The sequence below is a fragment of the Thunnus albacares genome, chromosome 3 (genome assembly GCF_914725855.1).
Source record: "Thunnus albacares chromosome 3, fThuAlb1.1, whole genome shotgun sequence".
Taxonomy (NCBI): Eukaryota; Metazoa; Chordata; class Actinopteri; order Scombriformes; family Scombridae; genus Thunnus; species Thunnus albacares.
Window position 1 is genome coordinate 25,390,376 of NC_058108.1, and position 20,673 is coordinate 25,411,048.

At 42.0% G+C, this 20,673-nt stretch overlaps 1 protein-coding gene across 8 annotated transcripts in view; it reads right to left on the bottom strand.

Annotated features, from left to right (window-relative positions):
- Nucleotides 1-20,673, bottom strand: part of lrba (LPS responsive beige-like anchor protein) — a 191,405-nt gene that overhangs the window by 118,038 nt on the left and 52,694 nt on the right. For 7 of the 8 annotated variants that reach the window (XM_044347239.1, XM_044347237.1, XM_044347238.1 and 4 more), the window contains exons 22-33: nt 18,294-19,733; nt 17,928-18,130; nt 17,115-17,268; nt 16,214-16,394; nt 14,320-14,453; nt 13,549-13,656; nt 13,229-13,370; nt 12,442-12,799; nt 6,002-6,171; nt 4,008-4,092; nt 3,588-3,721; nt 2,729-2,790 (exon numbers count right to left, since the gene is read on the bottom strand). In XM_044347239.1, coding sequence (XP_044203174.1) covers nt 2,729-2,790; nt 3,588-3,721; nt 4,008-4,092; nt 6,002-6,171; nt 12,442-12,799; nt 13,229-13,370; nt 13,549-13,656; nt 14,320-14,453; nt 16,214-16,394; nt 17,115-17,268; nt 17,928-18,130; nt 18,294-19,733 — 3,171 coding nt within the window. The remainder of the gene's footprint in view (nt 1-2,728; nt 2,791-3,587; nt 3,722-4,007; nt 4,093-6,001; nt 6,172-12,441; nt 12,800-13,228; nt 13,371-13,548; nt 13,657-14,319; nt 14,454-16,213; nt 16,395-17,114; nt 17,269-17,927; nt 18,131-18,293; nt 19,734-20,673) is intronic. The other variant, XM_044347236.1, reaches the window with a different exon arrangement.

The window sequence follows — 20,673 nt, forward strand, 5'->3', positions numbered from 1 at the left end:
AAGCTCTTTCTCTTGTCCTAGCGCGTTATTTATTAATCTGATGTTTTGGGTGGAAGCCACTTTAAGAAGTGCACCCAGGAAACAACACGCTGACCGTAAATATGACAAAGATGGGAGAAAACAAGTGTGAGGGAGAGAGTGAAACTGTCAAAGCGAATCAGGGGCATAGGAAGAGGGGGAGAGTGGCTCCTTACGTGCGAGCGATGATATTCATGTAATATGCAAGACCTACTTTGAGGAAGGCTTCACATTCAATAACCTAGAAGGACAATGACATTTTCATATTCACCTTAGAAAAATCTGTTCTCGGTTTATTTGAAATTATTTCTTTAACACCTAAGCATCACATTTTAATCTGTTAGTCAAAGGAAGGAATAATAGATCATTGTTCAACTTAAGAGACTAACCAGAGAGCCATTTATAACAAGAGAAATGATAGATTTCCACTTTTTGTGTGTGTCTTGAGCCATTCTTTCTCTCCATTTATTTATCTAATAAAATGTATTAGCATTCCCGTAACAGAGTACAACTTGAACTGACAACAATATCAGGTACAGATAAAGTTCAACTCTGTTACAACTACAGTATATGATCATTAATCCTCATTTTGTATATTCAGCAATCCATAAGGATCAATATTACAGCCGAGAACAAGGCAACATGCCACCACAACAGTTAATGTCTGCTCGAAATGGTCCTTTGATTGGGAGCGCTGTTGTAGTTGTTTAGAAACAGGGCACTATCAAACAGCGGTTTACAATCCCCTCCTCAATGCCAAGCTGATGTGGCCGCCAATGCAACTTTCATAGGATCCCTGATTAAAAACTGCTCTGTAGTCCCTTGCCTCCTGACCCTTCACCCTGGCTCCACTCCATCTCAAAGCACGGGAAATTAATTAAAATTTCACAGAGATGGTATCGCATCGCATCTCCGATGAAGGTGTGGGGCCTGAGGGGGTGGGGGGTGGGGGGGGTGGGGTGGGGGAAAATCAATCAAAATCATCTCCATCTACTCCCTCCAGTGGTTGGCTTGAAGGCAGGAAAGAGTCACAAGATGGCCACTGAGGCACTTCCTGTGAGAGAATTGAGTGCTTCCTGTGCCAGGGGGCCCAACAAACTTTGCTAAATAACGTCATCAATCATGGCACTGGCTCACTCTCACTGCCCCACAAGAAGAACAAACACACAAATAATTATACATTGTAATTTAGCCCAGAGGAAAGTCTGTCCCTGTTTCCCTCTTTCCCTGGTGGAAAGCAGCATATCTCCCCTGCTCTCCACCCCCTCCTTTTCCTCCTTTACACAACAATAAAATTACATTTGCATTAGCTGTGAGAGAATTTGGTTGGATGATTTATTGAAGCAATCAACACTATGCTGGCCAATCCCTGGTCGTCTCACTGAAAGAGAGAGAGAGAGAGAGAGCGTGTGTGTGTGTGTGTGCAGGCGTGTGTGTTGTGGAGATTGGGTGGGGTAGCTTGGAGCTTGGAGAAAGGAAGAAATAGCTTGGGCTGGGGACCAAAGGGGGAAGCGAGGCATGAGCTGTGCAGCGGAGCAATCACCAAGATTCTGCCTTTGATTAGATTAGCATTAAACAACACCCTGACAGATATGACAAATAGGTGCATTAGAGCCTGTCATTCTTCTCTCTTTGGTTTTCTATCTAGCTTTCACTCCTGCTATTCCTTCGTCTCCGGACGTTATGGGGCTCACATTCCCTCCATGTGTCCCACTAGCCCAAATCTATGCAAGGCCACTGACATCCAAGCAGATGTGTAATCTGACTGTATTACTTTTTTAGAGAAGAAGCGAAGTGAATAATGGGAACCAAATAGGGTATTGGGGTTAAAAGAGGGAGAAGGTAGAGGAAAGAAAGCCAGATGACAGGCGCTATTTCTTTAGGAAATAAAGCTGATAAAAAAAAAAAAAAAAAGCAGAGCGCAGTGGTGAGAGAGGTGTCATTAATCAGACTTGTTTTTGTATTATTGGAGAGCTTTGTTTTTTCATGAGGTGCTTTAAATGGAAAAGACGCAAACAAACAGGGCCAGAGGGGAGTTATTATCTGTTGTCCTTGTCACTAGGTATGTCTATATGACGGCGACTGTGTGAAAATGAGTGTTTCTATGATGAATAAATGCACTGCATATGAGATGTATTTACACGAAAATGTATAACACATTGTGTACTGAATTTCGGTCCAAATGCAGTAACTACACGGCCTTCAGTAGCTTTATGTCTCTTAATGCTAATGAGCCATCCCGGAGTGATCTATTGACACCCACTATCATTGATCTACCCACGCCTGCTTATGATCCTTGAATTAGTATTCATGAATCCGGCAGCAGTTAAATAAACTTGGCAACAAAACACCCACAAGACAACAGAGAAGAGAGGGATAATCAATGCAAAGCACCATCAAATCTACATTATCCCTCCTCATCAGTTTGGCCCAGGCCACAAGGGCTGGCGCTCGGGTCAAAGGTGACACGGACAGGTCGGTCACCCTTGACCCTCAAACCAATATTTGTAGCCAAAGATGCCTTCTCTCCGGTTTCTCTGCCCTCACTCGGGGACGGGGTGAATGTGGAAAGGTGGACGAGATAAGGCCCTGGATGGCTCACTGTCCACTCTGGGCTTTGGATTTACTACACTCAAGGTGAGCCTGATAAATCAAGATTGGTGGAAAAGCGGAGGACGGGGATAAGGAAAGATAAAGATGCCAGACTTGCCTGTGAACACAGAAGCATGACGAGCTCCACCACTGAGCTGCTGGACTTCATACACACCAGACCTGGAGAAGAACGGAAAAGAAAGCAAGTAATGAACATTTCATAGTTATTTTTGGTGCCTTTTACTTCAACAAGCTTTGCAACTCATTGGAACACATACATGCACGTAAACACACACAAACAGACATGGGATTACCTAACCTTGTGCCATCTGCAAGGGAGCAGATAGTATTGATGGGCCTAATGAGCCGACATGATGTTACTGTAAACTAATACATATTTGGGCCTTGTATTACAGGCCTGACTTGGCCAGCATATGTCCCATTGATCCCTAATGGTGAGCTCTGGGCTTTTAGAGGGCAGGGGGCAACTAGAGTGTCCAGACTCTGCTGCAGAGGCACAGACGGAAAGAAGGCAGAGTAGCCTTTGGTCTTTCAGTTGCTCTTCATATGACATGGAGACACATGCAGGCAAACACACATGCATGCACAAGCGCGCACACATACACATACACGCACACACACCTCCCCCTGCCTTCTCTTCAGGCCCCCCTGCAGCTATCAATCAACTTTCCATTTTGTTTGGTGGCAGCAGACATCCCAAACACTGCTATTAGTGGCCTGGCCTCTGACCTGGCCCCCTGGAAACCTTCAGCACAACTACCAGCTCTGGGCTCAACGCACTCTCATCATGCTATTGGATTAACAACAGCCAGGAGATGTTATTGCATCTAAATGAGGACAGCACTTATAAGAAGGTTTGCAAGGACAAAGGGGAAACAATGTCATAAACAAGCAGCAGGGATAAGTGGTAACAGTCTGTGTGAATCTGTATTGAGTCTGTGCGACGCTGTACTCACTGGTGCCCTCGATGAGGAGCTCTTGTCCGTGACTGCCCAGCAGGGTTCGAGAGAGGAAAGGGGCAAAGTCCACAAAGATCTCTCTCAGCAGAGGAGCTGCCTTCTCCAGAGCATGTTCCAGACGCTCTGAGATACTAGAGATGTAATGCAAACAGCACACAAAACACAATACATGATGAGTGCCATTAAATTGGCCTGCAACTACAAAATAAATCATATCATTCAGTCATTTAACAATATAACATCAGTAAAATATGGTTTTAATTTAAGAGGAAAAAATATTGGAATAAGGACAAAGCAACAATCAGCTGATAATATAAATAAGTGATTGTGTATGTTTAAATGCATAAGGAGCTGATAGTGTATGTGTGTGTGTGTGCGCATGTGTGTGTGAAAGAGAGAGAAAAGAAGATGAATCACCTCATATTGGGGGCTGTGTGCTGGGTCACAGGGGAGAGTGGGGGGACAGATGGCAAGCTAGCGCTGGCTGGAACCTGGCCGCCTGCTGCAGGGAGAAACCAAAGAACTCTGTTATTAGTCTGGATGTTGGACAAGAATAGGACGCTACACACACACACACACACACACACACACACACACACACACACACACACACACACACACACACACACACACACACACACACACACACACACATACATACACATATCTCGCACACACACTCACACAAACACACACACACACACACACACACAGCAATACATTATACGGCCAGCGCAGCACCATAAACCTGCGTGGAAACATGCCTCTTATGAAATAATACAATGGTCTCCATTCAAATGTATAGAATCGGGGGGGATTTATGGTCGAATAGGGCAAGTGGGGGTACAAGTATAATTTTATGGTTAGATAGCAGATGATGTACTCCGAGCACAATATGTCTTCCTTATCAATTTACAATTCTGAGGTTTCCACGATGGAAACCTTTAAATTGTACACTGAGAGATTTGGTAAGGTTTCACTGTCAGCTACAGTCATACTTTAAGCAATTTTTGGATGGAGTTTTTTTGTTTTTTTATATTGCAGCCATATATCTGACACATGCAAAATAATACCTAAGTTGTTATAATCAAGTAATATTTCAGTGTTACACCTGTGTTGGAATGTGAGATGTGGAAAAAAAAGCTTGTTTTTTATTGTTTTTACTTTTTTACTTTTATTGTCATTACATACCAATTTACCCCTCTGGGCTGTTTTTGTGACTGTTTCATTATACAACTAAAAGGTGCTTTACGACTTCATTCTGGAGACAGAGGCACACAAGGTACAAAGTCCATGTTTGATTGATCTGGCAGTAAATTCACGTCCCTGTGGCTCATAAATAAGCTAATGCCCAGCTGAATATGGAGGAGGGGGATTCCTCTGGTGTTTCAGCGGGCTTGTTTTTCCAGCCAGGACAGTCTCCAAGCAGGGATAACTCTTAAGGAATGACAGACAGTGTAATGTGGCCTGGAATGTGTGTGCATGTGTGTGTGTGTGCATGTAAGGTGTTAAGCAGTGCCATGTGGGCCTGGTGAGAGTATCCCTCTCGAGCTGAAGTAGCTCCTTCAAACAAAGAGGAGTAAATGAACGTCTCCATTAGTCCTCCCACCGCCCCATTAAAAAACACACAAACACACACACACGCGCACAAACTCACAAAGCATATTTACTCAACACTGGTCATTGACACAAACTGACACAACTACGCACACAGCTCTAGCAGTGATCATTAATCACAAGCACAAACAACACGCACGCATACAGACACACACACACACACACACTTTCCCAAAACACACAAACTGCATTCTCACGTCGCTCTCTCTTCTCTTAAACACACACAGACTCCATGATAAAGAAGCATTTCATATTCATATACACTCAAATATGCAGAAAGGTAAGAAAGGTAACAAAAAACCTCATTATTAATTGTCAATGCTAAATCAGTTAATATAGGAGAGTTAGTGTGCTCATAGCGTTGCAATGAAAAAAAAGTTTGACTTGTTATTTTGGTGATTCACCTTAAAACATCCTATCAGAAATGATTGTAATCACAAATTCTATAAAAAGTGCATGCATTTTTATTTTGCAGTCTATATTTTTTTATTTTTATTATATGCATTTCTTCTTTTTTTCATCTCTACTTCATAAAACCAAGACTATAGCTGTTTCAGCAACTGCAACTGAATTATTGTAACTGCTAGTGTTTCATGTCCTGTCTGTCCTTAGATAACTGGATTACGTTGTACAAACACAGCCATATTATTCTGTCAGACACGCAGAAGTGCACAAGCTCTAAATAAATATTGACTTTTCAGAGCAGGCTCATCGACGCTATGACTTAGCTGCCCTCACAGAAACACTGCCATTCCAATATTTGTGTATGTGTGTGTGCGTGTGCGTGTACGCACCAGCTGCAGAGTCTGCAGAGGTGCTCTGAGAGGCGTCGCCAGAAGATACCACAGCGACACTGTCAATAGGTGTCCCACCGGACACTGAGGCAGCAGTGGCTGCTGGGACAGGAGTGGAAGTGCCTGGAGACGGCGTCATGCCCGCTTTCTTAGGTGCGACGACGACACTTCTGTAGAGAGAAGAGACAAATTATTCATTTAACTGTCACCTTGACAGAACTATTGTAAGAAAATGCTGATGGTGCCAGTTCACAGCGAGCCTTCGAAGACCTTTATGTACACAGCGTGGCTAGAACAACATTATCAATCCATTAGACTGGAAGAGTAATTTCAGAGACACTTTACTTACACAAAATGTTTTATAATAGTCACATCCATCTTTCCATAAACCAAAAGGACTCCTGCAGCGGTTTTTATCTGGACTAATATGCTAATTGTTTCATGCACCAAATCTAGTTCTAATAAAATACAACAGCCTTGTGAGGTCTCTCAGGCTTTAAAGGAAACATTTCAGGTGGCTGAATTAGAGATTGATTTGATAATCAAAATATATTGTATCGGTAGTTACAATTAACTGCACACAAAGACAGCTGAAGCCCATTTCCAGTCTAACTTTCACAGTTCTGCAGCACAAATTAAAAGTTTTTGTAATCAAATGCAATCCTTCAAACATTGTAAGCATGTGGTGGGGCTGGTCACTGCTGCCAATGTAATAACAGTTTTGGTATGATACTGGAGTTTTGGTTAAAAAAAAGTTTTTCTATACTTTCTTTTGTGGAATATTCTTCTATAAAACCACTTTTTTCATTTAACAAAATATGTCAAACTCCTAAATGCATATATGCTGTAGGAGAACTTGACTAAATGACGATTTAAATTTAGTAAAGTTCACTGGTCTTCCAATTTAGATCAAGAAATCTCTGATCAAAGAATACATTTTAAAAAAAACATTAACAATAAAATCACAAGTGTAACTATAACACTCGAAGCTCATTACAAATCATTGCAAAATCACTGACAACTAGATGTTTTTTTTCCTCCACACAGTTATCTAGGAAATGATAATGCTGCTTCTTCAGATGTCCCTCCTGTTAAGTAAACGGGAAATGTTTCAACATAGTGATGTGGTACAACTGAGTGGAGTTCAATTCTCATCCGGCGAACAGCAGATGGGAGGAGAGCAGCATGCAGATAAGCTGTCAGTTTAGAACAAGGCTCTGACAGACCACTGGCCATATCAAAGAGAGCCCTGGCCCTGCTTATCAGTGCTGACACAGGGGAAGCAGGGCCTAATCACCGGCTACTGCTCCCTCTCAGAAACACAAACCAATGCAGTCTTACTGAGATATGCAAGCATACATCTAATGCACAGATTTGAATACACGGAGAAAAGAACGTGTGCATTCAGACAAAAGACTAACATACATTCCTGCACGTTCCCAGACTCAGTGTGTATGTATGCACACGAGAGGATAGTTGGGTCTGGCTCCCTGTGGTGCAGACAGATACCTGGCTGCAGTATCAAAGGCTGTTCTCGGTTGATTTAAGGCAGCTGATCTGATCTATTAAAAGTTACTGTGAATGCTAAACCCTGACAGTTGACCTTTGCCTCGAGTGATCTATGATTTGAGAATAATAGAGCTGCGTTAGGATCCCAGAGACTTGACAGTTGTGTTTAAAATACAAACACATACTGAAAAGATCCAGAGTGATACATAAAAAAAACATGAAATCAGTATTGATAGCCAGAAAGGTTGTAGATAAAAGTATCTGGTTACTTTTCTTTTTTTTTGTTCAGATAGTGAGTAGACTGCACGGTGGTATCAGGAAACAAGGGCGGCGCTGACGTGAAGCACCCCGGGTGTCAACAGCAGGAGGGAAAGACAGAGAGACAGGAGACCTCTGGTGAGTGGAGGCTAGGAGTGTGCGTGTGTGTGTGTGTGTTTCCACAAATATTTGAATATATGCATATGAGTGTACAAATAAATGCATGAGTGTACAAGTGTGTACGAGTCTGCCAGTGAGCATGTCCGTGTATGTGTTTGGCCTTCCATCTGTTCCACAGCAAAGGCCCAGTGAATTATTCAGCAGGTCATTAGCCACACTTATCATGAGTGGGCCGCCCCAGTCGATTAATCAGCCGTCAGCGGCCCCACTCAACCCACAAACAGGGGCCCAGGGCAGTGTGTGTGTGTGTGTGTGTGTGTACGCTGAGGCTGAATTATTTAAAGGCTTTAACCCACAATGGATAAGTGCAGTAAACACTGTGTTCCAGTAATCTCTGCTATTTCAGGTAAAAGAAACGCTAGACTGAGTAAGGAAGTGTGAACGCTGTGTGTGTGTGTGTGTGAGTGTGCGTGTGTGTAAAAATACCATTCTCTAGAGTGTTAACCTCAGAGCCGACTCATGTGAGGGAGGCGAGCGTAAACCCCGACAGAGCTTTGATCTCCCCTTTCACCCTTGCTTCATGCAGCCCTTTGCATGTGAATGTTCTAAATGTTATTCATTCACTGTACACACTGACACATTTGCACATGCACACTTTCAAATCAACTCTAATAAAAGTCCATTGCATCTGACACTCTCTCTCGAGCTGTGATTGGATGATGATAATGATGGCTCGCGTGAACGGGGCATTACCTTGATGACATGGAGCAACTGGGACCAACAGAGTATGAGAATAGCAGAATCTCAAGGTCTTTCGAGTGTGCACGTATGTGTGTGCACACACAAGGATATTGCGGTGTATGCGAGTATACATGCATGATGTATATATGTATTAGAAATGCATACATTGGATATTATTTATACAGAATAGGGGGCAGCCAGAAAACATCAGGCAAAGACAGAAAATGTTGAAATTTGGTCTGAAGTAGCAAAAAAGGCTTTTGTATTATTAAAGTATATGTATCTTTGAACTTGTATGTACTGTTTATATGTAGATATTTATATGTATGCACAGGTGTACGTGTTTAGATATGCATATACTGTGGGCAACGTAGTGCAATACTTATCTTGTTGGGAGGTATCTAGTCCTGTCTTCATGTGTATTTTCTTTGTGTTCATGATTCATGATGCTTGTTAATAAATAAATAAATACAATTTTTACAGTACTGGGTAACTTGGCTCTAAGACTGAAAATCACACAATATGTACAAGTGAAATAGAGCCTGTGCCAATATGGGCTTGGCTCACATAGGGAAATATGCTAGCAGTAATTGTGGTACATAAATGTTTTATAGGCTGCGTTTTAAATGTATTTTAATCCTTTTTTTTTGCTTCATTCAAGTTTAATTTTTTTTTTTTGACAATTGTTCTTTTAGATTGATTCTTTAATAATGATGTGATTTTTAATTTAAATTATTCTCAGTTAAAGAAGCTTCCGGTTGAAAATGTATATCTTTTAATTCCCTTCTCAAATACTGATACAGAAGGACATCACAATCGAACATATTGATTAGGTTCTAATATGAATCTCAGTTATTTAAAGTAATCAAGTAACATGAGGGAACCAGTAAAGTCTGTTGTCTAACATAAATCCATACAAATGCCTGATTTGTATGTAACATGGTTACAAAAGAGTTGATTAGTTTGCCAGTTTGATGTACAGCAGGATCACCAGAGAACTTGCTCCAGGTGCATCACAACAGGTGAACTTGTGTGAATCCCCGTTTTTATCATCTGCGCTGAATCCTTTATTTTTAGTATCAACTTTTGTAAATAGCGGTGAAGAAATTCAATAGGAAGGCAAATTACCTTCACTCTTTAAGTTGTGTTTGTTTCTGACAAGCTTAGCTTCTTTCTAAGCACTACATTAACAACACTTCACCATCAACACAAAGCTTTTCTGTACATAGGCTCTTACATGCATGCAGAGTCTGCTGCCAGGAATCTAAACAACTGCACCATGTATATCCCTATGTCTAACACTCGCATATTCTGCTGAACCATGCAGTCTAAATCACTGGCTTGTACAATGACACTGTTTAGTTCTGGTTAGTGTCAGCAAATATTTGCAGACTGGCTGTCATAACAGGGGCATGGCTGAAAAATGGATGGGAGAAATCCAACAGGTCTCCACTGGTAAATAAATCAGTAAGGATACTTCACCCCCTGACCCACCCCCAGTTTTTATCTGGGAGATCCCAGCTTTTTTCATACATTGGTCTCGTAAATCCAGCCTTCTGGGCTAGAAGAAAGTTGCCATGTTTTGGCAGGACGTGTCAGTGTAGAATGTCAGCTCTGGCTTTCAGTGGTGTCACTGGGAGACTTACGGGTTAGGGGGAGATGCCGAGCAGTGACAGAGTCATTACAACAAGATAATAAACACTGTTAGTACATACTACATGTACATGCATGGTAGGTACATGGTAGGTAGGGTTGAGAGACAGCAGGCTGATAAAAAATAGTAAACTGAGGGGATAAGAGAATAAATACAGGTGTAAAGCCACTGGATGATATGGATAATAGTCCATAATAATATATAATAATAAAAGAAAGGCTTGCAGGTGTTCAGTGCTGATTTCAGTGATTAATTGTTTAAGTCATTTATAAAGCTAAATGCCAAACATTCACAGATTGTAGCTTCTCACATATGAAAATGTGCTTATTTTCTCAGTCCAAGTGTTCAAACCTTATTCCTCTGAGCTCAGACCTCCCACTGTTGTCCAAAAACTATTAAACCACATCAATGAGCCACAAGGTTGTACTGGGTGACATCATGCTCCTTAATTACAATGAACATGGGCACTGTAGTTTATACTGAGTAAATCCGACATCAACAAATACACAGGTGGAAATAGTCCCCGACACATATGCTATTTACTCCTTTTTGAGAAACATATGCTAAACGCTACAATGCCAAGCTTTTAGTAAATTTTCTTTTTTTTTTCTTTTTTTTTAAAGTATATATTTATAACCTGTTTTTGTAGTTTTATGTCTTCAGTGGTGACAAATGGGCTTGGGACTGAGTCACAGATGGGGTGGGGAAGTTGGCAGTTCTTGAGAAATGGACTAACATGCTGTTGGCTTTGGTCTTTTCATGGGATAAAAAAAAAATATCATTATGTCATTGACAATGATAATTATTATTTATAGCCCTACCATGTATTCATGTGTGAATACCCTTCAGAGCAGCTTCCATCTCTTCTTGAGAGATAGCTGAGGGAAAGTTTGCTGGCTGTGCCTGGGCTGTATGCCTCATATGAAGAGGCTCCCATAAGCAGTGAGCGAGCTGTTAGTCTATGTTTTCCAGCTCTCCTGACGTCCTCTCTTCCTACTGAGTGTGCTCAGCGGACAGGAGCCAGTCTAATCCCCCTGATATGAGGAGCGCCCTGAGACCTGACAAAGCATTCCTCAGATAAAGACATGCGATCACAGAGATGCCGTGGAATTCCCACAGTTGGGGGTAGGCAGACTGACTGAGCCTGTGTGTGTGTGTGTGTGTTTGTGAGTATGAGAGAGAGAGAGAGAAAGAGAGAGAGAGAAAGAAATGGGGAAATGTTTTCTTCAATACATGAGAACCTTGACTTGACATCACCCCCATGGAGGCGTCTTCCCCCCCCTCCCCCCTCCTTCTCCCATCTCCCTCTCACTCTTTACCACTCTCCCCCCCACCCCTCAGCCGTTTGTGAATGTCTGTCTCAGAATCAATGCTCCAAATGCAAACCAGACCGGTGACCATCCTCTCTCACCTGGGCCCGTCTGTGGCTTCAGTACATGGCTCTGCTTTTGAAGCCTCACTCCTGACTGTTCACCTCAGCACCTCCAGGGGTAATGCAAATTATACAGCTTTTATGCCAAAAAAAAAAGGGGGATACCCCTTCCACTGTTAGACAGGGAGAGACGAGCAGCAGGAGAGATGAAAAAGAAACTCGTTAAATATCAGTGACATGGTGAAAAGAAACAGCTTCCTGCCAGCTTTGTCTCTCAGTCTCTTCATCCCAGACATGACTCCCGTTTTCCTTAAGACAGGTTCTTTGTAAGGCAGTTTGCTTTGGATGAGGACCTGCATCAACAGCTAACAGAAAGAACAATGGGAGTAAGGGGGAAAAGAATCGGAGAGACTAGGATTTCCCGGTTCAAAAGGGTTTTCTGTTACAGAATGTTTTTCAAGATCCACCAAAGCTTCCTCTTGAGGATACCAAGCTGAGATGTCTTCAAGGTCTGACTTTCAAAAGTCCCCTGCAGTTATGTTGGGATAAACGGTATGAAACTGTCAACTGTGAAGCAGGAGAAATACAAGAGTATACACCATATGGGCTTTTGAGAAACTGATGAAGCTGTCAGGTCCGCACTCATGTCAACAGGAGGGGAATTTGGTCCAGATTTTTTTTTCCCCCCACAAACACCAAGGTGCAGAGCAGAAAAATAGAATATCCTATAAATATGGTGGTGTACTGTATGTGTGTGTCAAGCCATGTTTGAACCTGAGCCCTCACCTATCAAACGAGCGGAACTGCAGCGATGATTCTCTGGCTGCATCGCCCACACTTCCTAGAAAAGCTGGGGGCAGAAGACTTGGATCCACCATGATATCATCAGCCGGGGTGCTCACTAGGCTGCGCAGAATGTCCTTCACATTCTTGCCCTTTGAATCAGCGGGAAGAGAGGGTCTGACCTCAGACGACAGCGTAGACAAGGCCTCTGAGATGGCGTCTGGACCGTGAGCCACGCCAGAGGATGACAGATCTGCCTCGCTCGCTGCGGTTGAGGTGTGGTCTTCGCCGATGCCAGAATCATACCTCCGGAGAGAGACACCATTTTCCACTTCTAGTCCACCAGAAATGGCACCACTATCTAAGAAGATACAAATAGTAATGAAGAAAAGTTAGCAATGAAGCCATTTTATAAAAATTATATTATGATAATATGATTACAATTATAGCAGTTGGGACACAAAAAATGGGTCATGAGGCTAAATTCAGCAACATAAAATCATGGGTTTTTTTTTTTTTTTTTTTAGAATTTCTTCTAATATTTTCCCTTTTTATTATTGTATAGTTTTAAATTGTATAGTTTTATTAGGCTATAAAATCATTCACATATTTATTCCCTTAAAAAAGGAACATCACTCTTCATCAAGAGGTCAGAGGTAGAAATGGCACTGTACTTGACTGTAACAAGCAAAACAATTTAAGAACCACTGCATTACAGCATGCAGTATTATGTTCCTATGCAGATAAATATCTTAGATGAAAGATGTTTTCCTTTGAGCTGTTTTTATACCTGTGCTCCTGGAAGACTGGGATCGTTGAGGGTGTTTCTTGTCATTGTGGGGCTCCAGGATGTCGCGGTACTTGGACACCATGAGGACTGAGATGAAATAGACCACAGCAAGAGCCAGAAACTGGGCCTGCTTACTGTCCTCCTGAAACAAACAACACACACTAAACAATCTGTGTGTGTACGTGTGTGTGTGTGTGTGTGTGTGTGTGTGTGTCTTCTTCAGAAAGCTGTGATAGTTGAGTAATTTAATATGTGTTTCTGAATGAACTCTGTTACAGTACACGTGTGCAATACAATAATGTGTTTGCTGTACAACTCACAATATCTCTGAAGACGACGGCCCTGAGGCGGTTAATGTCCATGTCCTGGAGCAACCGGTCCAGATCTCTGACTGGAGACATTCCACCTGTCACTGCGTCAACAGGACTCTGCATGCAAGCATGAAAATCAAACCATTTCCATATGAAACGTATTATTGTCTACAAGTAAAGTGCAAACAGCTCATGCACTTTAACACCAATCAGGATGTTTATTAATCCATGTGCACTTCATGGAGCACGGTAAGGTTTCACAGCTTAGGGAAGCTATTCCTCCTGGGATCATGTCCTTAACATAATGGCTTTTCTATAGAGCCGCTGCATTATAAATGAGCTTTAACACCCGGTTCAGGGAAGAACAACATGAGTTTACTGGAAGTCACTGTATCAAATCAAAGGAGCAATGACACAAGGCCTTGTCTTGTGTAACAAATAGCAACCAGTGCGGTAATATAATAAGATATGAGCTAATGCAATAACACTTGGTTGTTGTTGGCGAGGAGAACAAAAGGGCAGAGCTTCTTCTGGTCTACCGGCGAGTACAGGGGGAAAACAGTGAAAGAAGATGCAGCTATTATCAAAAATAAATCTAAAATAATGGCAACAGCGAGAGCAGATTGCTGAGATTTTCAGTGTTATTTACAATCTGTTTGGGACCAAAAAAAGCCACTATATATAGTTATGTATAATAAAGACTTAAAAGACAGTAAGATGAAAGTGGTAAACAAATTGGAGTTGTAGAAAATGTGTAGAACGATACTCTGGATAACTTGCCTGAGCGGCTGCAGACTTGGCTGTTCCGAGCACAGCACTGGGCATGGTTGTGTAGCTGTGTGCTGAGCCTTCTTTGCTGTGCTTAAACTGGGCTTGCTGACACTCCAGACAGTTCCTCACTGCCATAGCACACACTGGAGAAGGATGGAGACAGAGATATTATGTGACGTTCTATAAATAGTAATTTATAAATAAACGTGTGAATGACGATTAGTCTGAAATAGTGTGAAAGTGCCTTAAAAGGAGATCGCATCCATGGCAAATGCATAAAAAAAAAATAGAGACATTTCAGTAAAAATCCAGAACATAAACTGAGAGAAGACACAGGAGGAGCAGCTGAGAGAGACAAAAACAAAAGAGAAAAAGTGGGGGCCATGACAAGGTCAGTGCTCTGGCCCAACTCTGGCAGCATCGTTCACTCTTCCCTGCTCCACCTCTCCTCCCAAGGTCGTAGTGCAAGGGTGTGCTCTTGAATCACATCCACCGTATAGAGCTCCATAACAAATGACGCTGCTAGGGTGTGCACGTGCTCAGAAGCAAAACACGTCCTTCGTCACGAAAAAATATCTCGTGGTCCCGCAACTTTAGGTGTGTTCTGAGCTGGCACGCTTACCATTTGTAATCTAATGTACTGCTCCCTCTGTTGGAGGCCTTCCCAACCCCCACTGTGCTGTACTTGACAACTGACAAATGTTAACTCTGAGCCATTTAGATTACGAAGGAGGGAATTATTCCGTCTGGAAATGGGCTCGCTTTTTCCATTAGGACTACTCTTTCATACAACCATTTATAAAAAGAGAGGGGGAGGGAGGGGTGGAGACGCTAAAACCTTGTTACAGTCTTCCAAAATCAGATTAGGTGCCAGCAATGGGGAGCACATACCTCATCAAATATTCATTTCATAACGGCTGCTTTCTAAAACTGGACCTGTAGTACAGTGGCATCCCTTTCCTGCGAAACCTCAACAGCGTAGGATGGTAGGATAATATTTGAGAGAAGAAGTGGTCTTTGTATTACAACTTAGCATTTTGACAGCCTTTTTGTTTTGCAACCTTCACTGTAATGAGTATCTAAAAGCAAAAACGGATACCTTGATATGCACCATTACATATATGGAGCAAAGCATGAAGAAATTATTTAAATCAGTGTAGAAAGTATTGCGCTGCTTCCACTCTGAGTGTGTGTCTGTGTGTGTGTGTACTGTGTTGTTCTGTGTTTGCTGAAAAGGTGCACCACCAATGAATAATGTAAGAATTTCAATATCTTTTATTCAGCTAGAGGGAGGCTTGGCTTTTTGATGCTGTCAGAGGAAACTTTAATAGCCTGGAACAGAAGGCAGAAAAAGGCCCCGGGCTACGCTGCAGTACAGTACAGCCAAGGCCATTATGGAGAACTCACTATATCATGATAGTAGCCATTTTAGAGTGTTGCCATGCAGTGGGGTTATAATAACAAGATAAGAGAGCGCCGATACGAGCAGAGTGAAAGAGGAGAGGGAATGAGAGCGGCGGAGGGAGATGGAGAGGGAGAAGGCAGAAAAGAAAGACAACGCAGAAGGGAGGGTCAAAAAGGCTACAGGGAGCCATGACTGGGGCTAATATAAGAGGCTACTGCCGGCTGATATGAGGTGGATCGATGAACAGGGGAGGACAGAGGGCTTGGTCGAAGGAGGAGATAAACAAAGGAAATTCAGTGAGGGGGAACATTAGTAGAAAGACAGCTAAACCTCTGACTCGCTACATTTTTTTTTTCTTTAAAAATAGGACATAAGAGGGAAAGAATGCATGAGATTAGAAGTAAATGAGCAGTTTCAGGAATATTGATTCCATTAAAATGAAAAAGATGGAGCAAGTCATGGGGAAAAATAACAAAACAAAGACTGCAGCGTGACTACCAAGACGAAGGCACTGTCGGAGGATGCCTCCCGACGACATGTTTTTCTCAGCTTCTATCTCGGAGAAGTTGAGGGAGCTGGCAAAGATGAGAACATCCACGAGGTTGATGAGCCGCTGTAAGAAGGTGACTGAAGCCTCCACTGCCAGGCCTTGGGATGGTTCAATGTTCTCTAGTTCATGCTGGAAGTAGAGAGAGGAAAAAATATATAGTAATTAAAGGATAAGTTAAAAAAAAAAAACAGATTGTTGATTCAGTAGATATTAAGTACAGATTCATTTTGGAAGATATTCTGTATATAAAATGATGAAAATTATATCTTGTCCAGGTAATAGATAATAAATTAAACCTTTTATTTTTGACTTTTAGATTACGACTCAGACCAATGGCTAGAAGAACAAAAGTAAAATTACATGCAGATTTTATGCTGGCTCTAATCACAAAGACATTTTCCAGGAATTATAAATAAGAAACAATTAAGCATTACAATTACTTCCAATATAAAATATACCTAAACATGTATGGCACAGTTATATTGTAAACACATCACAATCACACTATTTACAATAAAATTGGAATTTATAACCTCTGCTTTTAAATTTGGTTAGCACAAACAACTGAATTATAATGGAATTGAACATCAACCCGTTTCTTCAACAGGCCGAGCCAAGTCATTGGCAGAAGCAAAGAATCATGTAAGACGGCCACAGTCACCGAGGTCAGACAACACAAAAACAAACTAACAATGTTAGGAAGGGGCTAACTGTAGTCTAATGTGATTGGGAAAGGTCATTGAGGATGAATAGCTTCCTGTGATTGGAGCCATCAGCTACATATGCTGCAACCATAGACAAGTGTACACACACACACACACACAAAGCAACACACATCAAGAGACTCACAGAAGAAGAGGTGGCAGCAGAAAGCAGAGGTAAAATGCCTCCGCAAGCCATGATGAGGTTGTCCACCACCTGGGAGATGAGGTGTATACTGTTGTGGACAAATACGACGTTCTCACTGCTGTTCACAAAATCCAAAATTGTCTTTGTGGAGTGACTGAAGAGAAGGAGGAAAAGAAAAAGATTGTTTTTGTTACCGAAACACAAAGTAGATGAAACAGAAATGGTCTTCCACAGCAGCAGAAATAACACAAACTTAAAATGAAACCAATGTGGAGCAACACTTACAGCATCTATTACTTGGACATTTAATTTACTTGGATAACTTAAATAACACCCTACAGATCAGAGAGTGTACTAAGCTTCTTGGATATAAATATCTTACTTCTTTACAGAAATATTTCCAGTGCATTGGTCTACACTTTCAAGTCTGATGTAAAGGGTCCTCAATGACAGATTAATTCCATTGCATCAACAGAGACTTTAGTTCAAGCTTAATGTGAAGTACATTGCAGTACTGTTTAGTGCAAAGATTGTGGTTAATAAAAAGATTGCTGGCCACTATTTTTCCTTCCCTTTAAATAAATAAACATGTAAAGAGAAACTCCTACAATTGAAACATCCCAGCAACAAAACTAAGACTTGCGAAAGACTCTTTCAGACGCCCCTCGATGAGCAGACGGCTCGTGAGATTAAATCTTCCGCCTGCTCCTCAGAGACACAGAGTCAATAAATCTTTATTCCATTAATCAATTAACAAAATTATTGTTAGCTCAAGGCAATAGTAAAGTCACCGTCAGCGGATTGTTACCCTACCTCCTCCACATCTGGACATCTGTCTCAATAGCGAAGAGCAGGTCAGTGAGGAGGCGTTGGTGCATGTGGGACCAGCGGAACTCTGGGATACGAAACATGGTGGAACGAGGGGCTGAGGTGCCGCTCTCTCTCGGCTGGCCTGCGGACCCTCCTGCTGGTGGTGCTGCTGCTGCCGCTGCCGCTGGCTGGCCTTGGCTTGTTTCCTACAGACATATCGGCAACACAGAAAGCAGTTATAGGGACTGAAACTGTCAATTTTGTCTATTTGATTCTTCAGAAAAATATACATATTAATCTACTGCATATAACAAGACTGAATTAAATCTATAAATTAAAATTAGAGAAATGAATCAAAGAGATGCATACTGTTGTATAGGTCTCCTTCAATTCGAGCCTCTCTGTGTCTAAGGCCACATTAGACACGTCAAGTCTAGCGATTTTGATCTCTTTGGTCTTGCCGTCTGCACTTTTCTGGGTGTCAGAGCTGGAGGTGGCGGTGCTACTGTCTGGGGCACCGGACAGGGTTTCCTCCCCGGTAGTGCAAGGGGTTTCCGAAGGTTGGCTAGGTGAGGTGGAGACGGGGTCTGACGCTGCTGCAACCTCCTGGGCTGTAGAGGGCAGTGTGGGATCTGCGGGCTGCTGGTCTGCAGTAGCAGTTTCAGCGATGGAGGAAGACTGATCCTCTTCAACTATTTCTTTTGGTGGTTCTGTCATGTTTTGTTCAGGTGTTGCAGCTGGAGTCGTTTCCACCTTCTGACTCTCTAAATCAGACATCTGTTTACTTTCAGTTTCTTCACTCTCTTCAGTTTTTTCTTCCATTGTAACCTCTTGTTTTTCGTCTTTTTCTTCTTCTTTTTGAAACTCCTGTCCTTCATCTTTCTTGCCTTCATCATCTTCATCGTGTTTATCTCCCTCCTTTTCCACTACCTCCACTTCCTCTCCGGCAGCAGCAGAAGCATAAGAGGATTCTTCTTGGCTATCATCAGCATCACTAGGGTGGATCTGGTCACTAACAGACGACACGTCAACCAAGTCCTCGTTGAAGACAGATGCTCCACCCAGCACACTGTTCTCCAGACAAGACGTCGTCTCGGGGGACGTTTGGTCATTCTTACTTTCTTGCTCTGAAGTCACTGGCAGCTCTGTGTCTGCTTCATTTAAAGAGTCATCTGTCATGGAGTTTGATGATTCACCTTTGTTATGTTCACTCTCAGATTTTTCGTCATCTGTTGCAGGTGTTTGTGTGTCGTCACTCACAGATGTTTTAGCAGAGTCTTTGACCACTTCAGCTGCCTTCGTTTCAGGCTGGTCGCTAACTGATGTTTGTAGATTATCGGTTTTCTCAGTGGAAGCCTCAGTCACTGGTTCCTGTGTGTCGGTTTCTTCACTCAGTCCCTCTTTATTAATTTTTTGTATCACAGTATCTTCAGTCTCTTTCCCATCACCTGAGCCATCTGGAGAAGACTCCTGAACCAGTTTTTGGTCTTCTTCTTCAGCCTGCGCCAAGATGTTGGACACAGTGACGGATGTGTGTCCCCGTTCATCAGCAGCCTCCAGTTGGCTAGAGGTGATGGTGGAACTCGATGCTGAGTCAGGGGATTTCGGGGACAGCTTGTCCACTGTCAGCTCAATGACAGTGGAAGGGGCGGTCTCCTCTGCAGGTGGCCCATTAACACATTCCGCGGTCTCCGAGCTTTGGCTGGCACCAGAGACGGTTCGGACAGTGCTGAAAGAGCCTGCAGACTCGTGCTGCTGGTACTGACGGAACATGCGGGACAGATTTTCTTTGTGCTGCTCAAAGGTGACCTGCAAAACACACATAAAAAAAATATTACAATACATGAAACACTACTGGTTTATGGCATCACAAATCTACCAGATTGGTCTGTCCTTTGATTAGTCAATGGATAATTCTTTTAACAACAACTTGGGTTCCATTTCTGTAATTGTGGCCATCATTTCTATCAGTTACATTAACATTGTTCTAATCAAAGTAATTACTCAGATTTAAGAACAGGGCAACATTCGACGGGGCAAGACAGACAGGTTATTAACAAGCCAACTGTTTAGTTAAATTTATTTGGAGATCTAACCAAAAGTGAGTGCACCTAAAATGTCAATGATAATCCCGACATTGAACAATGGAAAACTGTATGCATACAACTACGCTACTTACAGGAAGTCTGTAAACCGTGGATGTTTGCAACAAACAGTTTTCATAATAATTGTAACATTCACTTTTGTTTTCTCTTCCAAACATGTAGCATTTCCAAATAAAAACAACCTGGGGGTTTGTTTAAAACCTGAATCATCACCTGACTGCTTTGTTTCTTGCCCCATTGAATTTAATATTGTTGCACTTCCAGATTTCAGCAATTAACTTGGTGACTATAAACATTTTATTACTACAACTACTATTATTAAACAACAAAAATATTAACTGAAATTATCCTTTAATTAATTTTATTAATTAACTTTAATTCATTTTAAGTGTAGTTTCTTTAATACACTTGTTGGAGAGCATAGAAAGGCATCATTAAATGCTGCATCAATAGGACATTTACACATCACAGTAAAATGAAAATCACCACAGCTGTTAGTTGATGATCCATGTCATAAACTATTCAAATACACTGTTGATGATTGATGTTATAAACCCATCAAGATACACTTTAGTGGTTACTTCATGATGTACCTCTGTAGTTCCTCTCTTTAACTGATATCCATTGGTTAAACTTTTGGTCTT